Source organism: Onychomys torridus, chromosome 18 (genome assembly GCF_903995425.1).
Source record: "Onychomys torridus chromosome 18, mOncTor1.1, whole genome shotgun sequence".
Classification (NCBI taxonomy): Eukaryota; Metazoa; Chordata; class Mammalia; order Rodentia; family Cricetidae; genus Onychomys; species Onychomys torridus.
Genome location: NC_050460.1, coordinates 56,674,508 through 56,685,655, shown reverse-complemented (window position 1 = coordinate 56,685,655; position 11,148 = coordinate 56,674,508). Strand labels below are relative to the sequence as shown.

The window sequence follows — 11,148 nt, the reverse complement described above, 5'->3', positions numbered from 1 at the left end:
CTAACTCTAAGGTGGGATCTTGAGACGGGCCACAGATACTGTGTGGCTTCAGGGCGGGCCAGAACCTCTGGGCTCATCCATGTCCTCCGCCCTCTGTCCAGAGCTGCCTGCAGGGTGCCTCAGCAGGTGAGCCTGAGGCAGGTGCACCCATGCCTTCCCCTCCAATTCCACAGGAGGGCTAGAGTTCTGGCCTGCACAAGGTCAGAGGGGCAGCGAGAGGTAGAACAAACTAGGAAGGAACTCAAAGCATGACAATTTAATACATTCAAGAGTATTTACTGGAACAAAATGACAAAGTATCATTCATCAGCAGAAGCCGGTGACTGAGAAAAGTAGAAAGGTGACTGGCCCTTTTGGAGTGAAGCTTGTGCTTTAGGGAAGAGAGGCAAGCTTACATCCTGGAGCTTCCCTGGAAGCAGGCCCTAGAGGGAGAGCACCTCCAAAGGTCACCTATTGGGGGAGAGGGCCTCACACGCCAAGGCTGGCATCAAACTCATCACGCAGTCAACAGTATACTGAACTCCTGATCTTCCTGCCTCTGCTTCCCAAGTTCTGGAATTACAGGTATACACTACCACACCCAGTTGATGTGGTATTGGGGTTCAACTCAGGGCTTCATGCACTGTAGACAGGTACTCTACCAACTCCCAAATACTACTTTTAAAAACACATGGCCATCTACAAGCTTGCCTACAGGGCCAACAGTGCTCTTTTAGGGGCCTATTAGAGAAGGCAAAAAGCGATGGTCTGGAGTTACCTGTAGACTTGTGGGCCCTCACACAAACATGGGCAGCCTGGCTCTGGCTGTGATGACTGCCCTGAGTCTGGGAGTGTGGGGGGGGGTGCAGCCCACCATCTGTCCCTGTTACTGGCTCCAGGCCTATCCCAAGTCCACAGATTCCAGAACAGAAATGTTCTCTCAATATGGACATACCCCTTCAGCAGCAGCCAACTTACTCTAAATACTTTCCGAAAACTCTGGCAACTTCTACTCTGGCATGAGGCTAGGCTCATTATAGCCAGTGAGGGACAGAAGTTGTGAACTCTAAGCCCAGGAAAGTCTCTTTAACAAGACAACCCTTCCTCATGACAGAATAAATAAAGCCTGGCCTCTCAGATCCAACACCCTGGTGCACAGTGGATAGGCCTCAGTGAAGGCAGATGACAGCGGAGACTGGAGGCTCAGAGAAGTTCAGTGGAGACTCATCAGCAAACAGTGGTTCTGACAGGGACAGTCAGTCACCCTGACAGGTCTCATCAGAGAAGAAGAGCAAGAACAGAACAGGGCCAAGGGAGACCAGAGACTGGGCCGGCCAGAATAACAGGGGGCTTCCGGTACACTGTGCAGCATAAGCTGCTAGATATGGACATTTAGGTGGGGGTGGATGGAGGAGCTGTCTGTCTGATGGCAACGCATACAGACACAGCCCACTTCCTAATGACTGCTTTCTTCTCCAGGTTCCACAGACACACCAAAGTCCCAGGATAAAGCATTATGCTTGAACATAGAACCTCGCTTGGTCTGTGACTGAACTGGGCATGCCTCCTGAGAGACATTCCCAGCATCCATCTAGTTACTGAAGCTGTGGCCCCATTTCTACTGATGGCTGGTCTTCCTCATGGTGTCTAGCAGGTGGCAAACAAGTGTATCCTGGAAGTAACAGGTCTTGACATTGTTCAAACAACAGCTTCTGTGTCAGGCACATGAGATAAGGGCTTCCTATTCTTGAAAGGGGGCTGCTAAATTCCAGCCAGAAATCAACAGAGTCGAGTAAGGCCTTGGCGCGTGATGTAGGCCCCATACCCCAGGCACAGCATGGAGCCACCTCTCCCAGAGTCCCCACCAACATGCAGGGTACTCATGTAGGTGTGGGCTCAGCTGTCCTGGTACAGGGCTAAGGCACTGTCTTAACTCCTGCCTTGGAGGGGCAGCCATCAGTGGCGTGAATCTCTGGCTCCCTAAAGCGCCTCCTCCTTTTCCGTACTGCATGAATCCTCCCTTTCACCATGCTAATACCCACACTCTGTGTTTAATTCCTATGTTTACTAAAACAACTGACTTTGGTACTAACAGAATAGGACCTATTTTCCCAATATTGCTTACAGTAAAACAACAACTTGAACTAGGAGAACTCCTATGAGCAGTCTTTCCCCCGGGGCCAGGGCAAGTGGCTAAGCACCCACTGAGTGTGCCACCTGCTTCCTGCCGACAAAAGTCTGCTTGGTGGCAGTGTAGGCTCAGCTAGCTGTGGGCCTGTAAGCTGGGTGGTTGACACTTCTAGGTTAAACTGCAGTGGTTAAGACGGTCCTGTTACATGGAAAGAATAATGACTCTCTTCTCTGATACACTCCTGGAACGCAGGCCCACACAAAGGGACCAAGGCCAGCTCTGTCCCAGCACTGGGAACCACATGGACGACAGTCAAGAAGCGCGATGGCTAAGCTTTCACTAACCCCCAGTTCCCACAATTTAATCCCATTTCCCCAAGACAAGCCGGGCACAAGCCTTCCTGTTTTTTCAGACTTCAGGGCACTGATGGAGCTTCACGGTCTCTGGAAGGTAAGCTGGCTGTGTGCTGTGCTTCCTGCTCCTGAGGATGGCCGTATGGAAGAGCCCTGGTCTGCAGTTCCAGTTCCGATGCAGAGGCCTAGAGCCGGGCACGCTCCCTGCAGGGAAGCCCAGGGTCGCTGAAAGCTTTAGGGGTTTTGAGCTAATGGTGTCCGTGTCACTTGGTGACGGCAGAGGTCTTTAGCTGGCAGCAGCGGCTCCTCCTGTGTGTTCAGGTTTCAAAGTACTTGTAGATGGCTGTGACATACAGCATTACATTCTGCCAGTCGGGTCGTTCGGTGCGTGCCATCTCATTGATGTCCTGGCAGAGAAGAGGCGCGGTTAGGACTCATCCATTTTCCCAGGCCATCCCACGGGCTTCTAGTCCCAGCAAGCAGCAGACAGCTTTTAGTCTAAGGCTGACTGCCTCTTTCAGAGGACAGGCCTCGAGTACCTGCTCTACCTCCACCAACGGCCCTGGTGAGCACCCCTTCCTATCAGGACCATCCCAAGTCACACTCCTGTGCCACCAGGGTCCCCTCTCTGCCCCAGCCATAGCTTGCCAAGGCTGGAAGGACTTCCTTTGGCTCTGGAGACACTTCGAGGTCACAGTACCACGGTGTGTCAGAAGTTATCGAAGACTTTCTTTTTCAGTTGCCTTCAGCAGAGCACTGGTGACCTGCGGTGTGGAGACTGACGGCTCTTGGCCCAGTGTCTCAGCACCTGTCACAAGTACCTGCTGCAACCAAAAAGGTAGTCTGAGGCCATTTCACAGTGGAGAAACCTAGAAGTGTCCCTGAGCATGAGGAGCGAGAAGGGCTACCCTGAGCAACCTAGACTCAGAAAAGAAGGCGTAGTAAATGAATCTCGACTATGAGATTCCTTTTTAGGCTAAAACGCCTAGCCACTTCTCATGTACGAGAACACCTTGTACATGGTATGAAATGTCCTACTGCAATACGCACCTGATCTCTTCCTACACAGCTGGATAACAGCTACTCACGGCAAGCCAGAAGACACATTACAGGCAAACACTGTTAGAGTACAACTATAAATGTAAATACTTCTTCAAGGCCCATGCAGGCGTGCAAGTCAAGGTAATGGGTACCCATGGCTGAGCAGGCAGACCTGGAGACCTGCAGGTACTCTAGGGGCCTAAGAATGTTCTGGTGCCACAGGGTCCTTTCTTTTGTGCATGGCCCTGAGCAGGAGCAGGTCTGGGCACTGTCTCTCTAGGTATTGAAGCATCCCCTTTGCATCTGGAATCGATAGGTTTGTGGAGGGCAGCAAGAGCTCCTGCCAGGTGCCTGTCTGCGTAAGCTCAGCTGGGGCAGGCAGGGCAGAAGCCTAAGAAAGGACCTTCATTTTCTACAACTGGTGTTTTGCATCATGAGCAGTATTTTCAGCACCTTCCTATGGCCCCCGTGAGGAACTGTTGGCAGGGCTATGCCACTTCCAGAACATCTTCTGGACTCAGGCTGCTCCTGGCCCTCACCCTCCAGACCTACAAAAGCTACACAGCCCTGTGCAAAATGCATTTCACAGTGGCACTTTCCCCCCGAACCCAGAGATTCTGCTAAGGAACAGATAATCATGAGGTTAGCCCCACATGAGGGCTGCTGGGACCGTGATCACAGGCTTCCCACCCCTTGGATGCTTCCTCGGGGAAGCATTTGGTGCAGCAGCTGAGATCCCACGAGCACTCAACACCCTCAACCCAGCCCACCTGTGACCACTTTTCCTAGGCAGAAGGCACTGTCAGCAACTCCTCAGTAAGTTGTGCGCTTACCAGAGTGGATTTGATTCCAACGCTTTCAGCTGCCTGGAAAGCCAGGGTGAAGTTCCTTTTCTGTAAAAGAAACCATGTCAGTGCAGTGTATGGACACTGGAAGATCATGAGGGCAGACGGTGACCTCATGGGCCTTGACATCCTCTTCCCCAGCCAGCTACTTACTCTTTCCTTGCTCAGAAAGGTGCAATCTAGCACAAGGGCCTCAGCTAACCGGGTACAGATCCCCAAGAGCTAAAGCACAGCCTGGACAAGAAGAATGGTTGCCTTGTCATTTCTGAGACCCATGGCGGAGAACAGACTGTGAGCAGAAGTGCTGGTTACAGGTTAGCCTAGGCTAGCAGGTACTGCCCTGACTGCTCATGCCACTATCAGCTTCCTCTGGCACTTCTTAAAGCCCTTGATCCTAAAAGTTGTCACCCAAGAAGAACCAACGACTCCCACTAGGAATGATGTTACAGGGCATTCTGGGTAGACCAAGGACCGGCTGGCTGGCTGAGTGTAGACAACCAGTCGCAGGAGAATGAGCCTGGACAGGCTGCTGCGTGGCAAGGCTGGAGTGAGTGACCCACTAACAAGGCACCATCTCTGTTTGCCTCACCTTATCTTGGCTGTTCAGTTCTTGGTAGGGTATGTGGGCTGGGAGATAGGTGTGAAGCAATGCACAGAAAGCCAGTCCATCGTTCCAGCTGCTGCTGAAGTTTGTGATGTCGATGTTCTGAGGGAAAAGAAAAAGAGGAATGTAGTGTGTTCTCTGATCTTCTCAGGAGGAATGCTGTGTATGGAGGACACAGCAGCCTCCCATCATGTGACCTCGCTTTGGAGGAACCAGAGTATGCTGTGGGCCATGTCCCAGGAGTTACCCTGTGACCATCACCAGGTCTTCTATGGATCCCACCTACCTACCTGCCAGCTGCAGACTGGTGTTCTTGCTGGTGAGGCCTGGGCCTGAGACATGGTCTATAGGCTGTTCCACACATGGAAAGGCCTCTCCAAGGCCTGCTATGGTAATACAGACTGCCTGCCAGGTGTGGGTGACAACCAATGAGGTTCCTCATTACTTATTAAAGCATTTCAAAGATTGTCAATGTAGGCATTGTGAGACACACCTAGTAATCCTAATAGTTCAAAGCCAGCTTGAGACATACAGACACTGTGAGAGACTCTGTTACAAACACCAGTAGCACTGAGGAGACTCGCCTATCTGCCTGCAAGTTGTGTAGGGAGCTACGGAGATTTAGCATTTGTGACTAATCTACGATGGAGTGGGCTTTTTGATGATCCTGCTGCCTTTGAATAACCTATGCTCCTGTAAGGAGCCCCTTCTGCTCCTCTAAGGAACTCCAATAAACTCACTGGTTTGCTTAAGGGAAGAGGATATTAGTAACAACAAAATCCCCAACCTTTTCGCCACTATGCATCTCAGAAGTATGCATGCACATGAGAAGACATGCTCTGCTCAGGGGCTGACATGTGTACTGAAGGTGAAAAGCATCCCCAATGCACCAGGCTTTGGCACATACTTGATGAACAGCTCCTCAACACCTCACTTCACACCTCAGTTTATTGCATGCTACACCTTCAACTGCATTAAGAGCCTGCCTGCCTCCTGAGGTAAGAAAGTCCAATCTCACTAAGGCAAACCACCCACCCTTTGAGAGTCCTCCAGGAAGGAGAGGTCCCCAGAGTAATCCAACACTGTTCAAAGCTGCAAGGGGCTGCAGTTTTAGTTGACAAGGCCCTTCACCACCTTCCCTCCTCTTTATAAAATGGCAGATCCTGGAAGCATTAGAGACCAAGCTGGCTAGTGCCTACAGATCTAGGTGGTCCCTTCACGGAGCAGCATGAGGCCATCAGCTTCACCACCAGGTGCATTTTCTTGCCCCTGACGGTGCGTGCACAGAACACTGCCCTCTGGCGGTACCTTCACCAAGTACGCCTTGCTGAGTGCAGTGGCTCCAGGAGCAATGGGCAACCTGATAACTGTTGCTTCCTGCTTCTCCCATCTGACTTCAACACTTTCATAAACTTGTACAGAGAAGGAAGGCAGATTAAAAAACAAAAGGATGGTGACCTGACTGGAGGGATAGGGACTGCACCTGACTTAGGAACTGAAGGGTGCAAATAGAAGTTTTCCTGTCCCAACTGCCTACTCCCTGTCCTGGCAGCTGCTTCCCCAATAACTGACTCAGAGACTTAGCATAAATTATATATGCTCAGCCGATAGCTCAGGCTTGTTACTAGCTAATGCTTATATTTAAATTAACCCATATTTCTATTTTTGCTTTGCCACATGGCTCATGGCTTGTAACTCATTTTCTACACGTCCTGCTTGCTCAGTGGCAGGGTGGCACACCTCCTGACTCCGCCCTTCTTCCCATCATCCTTAGTTTGGTTGCCCTGCCTATACTTCCTGCCTGGCTACTGGCCGATCAGTGTTTTATTAAGCCAATGCAAGTGACAAATCTTTACAGTGTACAAGACGATTATTCCTGCCGGGTGGTGGTGGCCCATGCCTTTAATCCCAGGACTTGAGAGGCAGAGGCAAGCGGATCTCTGTGAGTTCGAGGGTAGCCTGGGATACAGAATGAGTTCCAGGACAGGCTCCAAAGCTACACAGAGAAACCCTGTCTCGAAAAAACAAAACAAAAATTTTAAAACAAAGGAGTTATTCCACAGCAGAAGGGTGCTCCCATACAGTGTTCACTGATATCACCTTCCCCCAAATGCCTGGGTCTGATCAGAAGCCTCTGTCTTGGTACCATACTAGATCAGCTTTCCCTGGTCATTCTTTTTCCTTCTCCTCCCCGAGAGTCTCCACTCTGGCTAATAGCTACCACTCCCAAGGGGTTTCTGATGATGTTCTAGTCACCTTGAAATAAATGGTGCAGAACAGTTATTGCCAACAGAAGACGCCTTCCCCTCCCAGATGTATATGAGGTGCAGGAATACATTCATGCACACTTGACTGTCTCTTTTCTCATCTGAATCTTAGGAAGTAGACATCCAAAGTAGCCAGCTCCATCTGAGGGATCTAGGACCTGGGAGATAAAACATATGCCCAAGGTTCTCTGCAGCAGTAGTGACGACAGGGACCAAGCCTTTGTTTCAAACACTGAACAAGAAGCATCTAAGTCCTGCTTAGCTGGAGTTTTCTGTCACCATCATTTTTGCATGCTGGGATGGAGGTTTCTACAAATGCTAGGTTAGTGCTCTACCACTGGGCAGCCCATTCTGGACAGGTCTTAAGGAGTGTGGTGGCTCTCGGAGTTAGTTCTCACTGGTAGGTAACTTGCTCGGATGGTATCTGAGTAAAGATCCACGCTCAGAGGAAGTGCTGTATTTACAAAGTCAGTCCAGGCTTGGGCACAGAAAGGAGACAAAAATGAGGTCCACAAGAGAAGAACTGAATGACGTGGCATGCAAGGTCCAGTATACAATGAACAGGAAAGGTCTCTGGTTACATTACAAAATGCCCAAGAGGAAGGCCCACTAACGATACTAAAATAAAAAGAAAAAAGACAAACCCTCTCCATTCTTCCAGGACCTGCACCTAAGTGACTGATGTAGCAGCTGAGGCACAGGCTTTGTACAGACAAGCAGGAAGTTTTTTAGTGACACAGAGTTCTATGCAAGACCAGTGGCAGTATCTCACTTGAGGTCACTCACTGCTGGAAAAAGACAAACCCCTTCTTCCTGTGTCGGTGCCCCCTTTTGCTCCCGGGGACAGAGGCAGTTCTCACAGGGTTGTGGACGTGCCTAACTTCACTGCGCCTCACAGCAGAGGCTCCTGCACCTCAGCAGCCTGCTAAGGCCTGCTTCCTCCAGACAAACCCCACCCTACTGGGGGAGAAGTTGCCGTCCCTGTGCCTCCTCACCCGCTCTCCCTCAAAACAGACACAGGACACAGCAGTGCCCGGGTCTGACCAAGGATCCTGGGGGTTCCAGGTGAGAGGTACTTGTGTCTGATACTTAACGATAACATTTCAGATCAAAATAGAGCCCAAACCTAGATAAGCTGGCTGAGTCTTGAGCTCCCAACCCCCTGGTGGTGGGAGGTGAGCTACTTAGGAGGAAGGTAGTGACTAAGGGCTATGAGGCTATTAAGCACTGAACCCAAAGGAGCCCTAAGTACCAGTTTAGCTCTGCCCAGATCTGCTCCCAAAACACTCAGCAGGGAAGGATGCCAGGCCTGGACATAGGCATGCTCCTTGGAAAGTGGAAGAAGCCTGAGAGCCTGAGCTGGCAGATCTCTTGCCCCAGCCACTCCAGATAGTTTATTCTTTTTAATGGTCAGGGCTGAAAGTCTTGCTACTAATAAAATAATGTCAGCTGGGCTTACAAAGGTCTGCAAACACCAAGCCGGCTTGCAAAGGGAAAAAAAAAGAGCTCAGTGCTAGAAAAGTCAGAGAGGAAACCCCTGCCCACGTGTGAAGCTCTTCACCCACCCCGTGCTTATTACAGTGACAGATACAATAACAGGACTAGTGGACAGACCAGAGAAGAAATACACTGGACAGTAAAGAGTCAGACCAAGGTACCAGAGAAACAGCTTTTCCCTTCACCACCCAGTGGATGTCCAGGTGCCCCAGCCTGCAGAGGCTACCACCCAATTCCCTAAACTGGCCTGTTGAGTGGGCTCCAGGCTGCCGGGAGAGGTGGTTAATCCTGGGCCCTCAGCAGGTCTGCTGCCACCAGAGCCAGCTGCTTCTTCCTGTTTCTCTCAGTCTGGCCTCCCCAGGGCAGCAGGTACTGCCTGATGTTCTGTCTCTCCAAGTTCAAGGCTAAATATCCCCCTGAGGCCAACAGCAAAGACAGAGGGGCTGGCCTGGGGACAATCTTTGTCACTTTACTTGCCCACAAGTCTCAAATAAATGTCACCCTTCGGTTTTCTTAGCAACTGGTAAAAACTTCAACTTTTTGTGACTCAGAAAACCCCAAATCAACAGCACTGTGTGAAGCTTGTGGATGGGGGAGGGCTAGGTCTCACACTCCTGGACACATAAGTGATAGCAGCTGTCCCTGGCCTCAGTAAAGAAGATACAGAAATGTCAGTCCACCATGGTGATGAATTGCTAAGTCTTCAGGGGACACCTGAAGAGTCCTTGAGTTGTCTATTCACTGTGAAGAAGGCAGACACTAAGACACCCAATCTATCATCATTTGCTTCAAAACAGCAAGACTGGCATGGCCTCCTCAAGTGGATCTGTTTTCTGCAGACTTAAGTAAGACTCTAGGAGGTCACCATAAAAACAAGAGGGAAAAAAAGAAGACACAAAGTGGATCTGGAAGGAATTGGGGGGGGGGGGGTCGGGTTATGATGAAAACACCTTGTATGAAATTCTCCAAGAACTAAACAAGCAAGGAGTTAAGGGCCCAGAGTCCCCGGTGACCACCTAGGAGAGGGGAATTGAACCTGGGGAGATGACAAGAGAGGAAAGGTGTAGGGCATAGTTCTTCTTTCTGAGGATCATCTGCCCATCTGATGGATCTCAGGGGTGGCTGACTAGTAAAACAAGCCCACACGTGGACCTGACACAGTCCAGGGCCAAAAGAAGGCAGCAAAGGAAAGTGTGGTTGAACAGGAATCAAAAGGGACTCAGAAGAGTCGATGGAGCTGGGAGGCTGGGGTGGGGTGGGACGCCCTGCTGACTGCAGAGGTCTGTAGCAGGAGGGGAAAGGAAGGTAGGCTATAGCCGTAATTGAGAGCTAAAGCAAAGCTGTCTGGTGACAGGTTAGATGCATGAAGGGGAAGTGCATGTAGGACCAAGGATAACCCTTGGTTTCTCCTGGCAGAACCAAACGCCCGTAGTGACCTTCCCAGAAGTAGAGCTCACTGGAAACAGGGTTTGAGCACACAGGAGGGACATTTTAGATGTGTTAACTCTAAGGTATTTTGCAAACAGAGAGGGGCCTAGTAGCACTGATCCGTGGGTGCAGGAGTCACGAGAGAGAATTCAGTGGAAGAGAAAATATAGGACTATCGGTGTCCTAGTCATCCAGAATGGTGCAGAGGAGCAGTCAGGACAAAGGAGGTCTTGGAACTCCGCAAAGCAGGGGCCACATTGAAGAAAAGAACCCTTAATGGGGCATGAAGAGTAGCAAAGAAGGGAAGAGGAACTAGTACGCAAAGGAAGAGAGTGTTCCGAAGATAAGGGCTGTGGTGCAGCTCAGCGGCAGGAACGTCCCCACCACTGCAGGAGGCCCGGGGTGCAATGCCCAGCACCACGTGGATGAGTGGAAACGACAGAGAGCAGCCAATGCATCAGTGCGGCTCAGAGGCCTAGAGGACACAAAGAACTCTGAAGTGACAGTGAGCAATGGCCAGTGAGGAGGAGCGCACAGCACAAAGGCCACACCCTTCCACAGTAATAGGACCACACTTTCAGTCACTCTGTCTACAAGGCGTCTAGTTCACAAGACCTACAATGAACACTAGTTTTTACAAGTAGCCTCTGGTGCACAGGCAAATCTCAATCTTGCAGGGCTCTCCCCAGGGGCACCTCTACACTGCAGATTAAGGGTTACAACAGGCTGAGAGTGTCACTTCCCAACTCCTACAGGGCAGTTGCCATGCTGGCCAGCTGATTCATTCTCATCCCCCCCCCCTCTCACTCTCTCTCTGTGTGTGTGTGTGTGTGTGTGTGTGTGTGTGTGTGTGTGTGTGTGTGTAAGCTGAAGACAGCTTGTAGGAGTTGGCTCTCTCCTTCCACCATGTAAATCTCAGGTCATTAGACCCAAACTCAGGCTTGGCAGCAAATGCTTCTTTCTACCCACTGAACCATGTCATCAGTCCCAAACTCACTTTTCT

At 50.7% G+C, this 11,148-nt stretch overlaps 1 protein-coding gene across 1 annotated transcript in view; it reads right to left on the bottom strand.

Annotated features, from left to right (window-relative positions):
- Positions 1–235: 235 nt before the first annotated feature.
- Specc1l (sperm antigen with calponin homology and coiled-coil domains 1 like) overlaps positions 236–11,148 on the bottom strand; it is a 113,122-nt gene continuing 102,209 nt past the window's right edge. The window contains exons 14-16 of the mRNA XM_036167550.1: positions 4,939–5,055; positions 4,338–4,397; positions 236–2,870 (exon numbers count right to left, since the gene is read on the bottom strand). Coding sequence (XP_036023443.1) covers positions 2,781–2,870; positions 4,338–4,397; positions 4,939–5,055 — 267 coding nt within the window. The 3' untranslated portion in view covers positions 236–2,780. The remainder of the gene's footprint in view (positions 2,871–4,337; positions 4,398–4,938; positions 5,056–11,148) is intronic.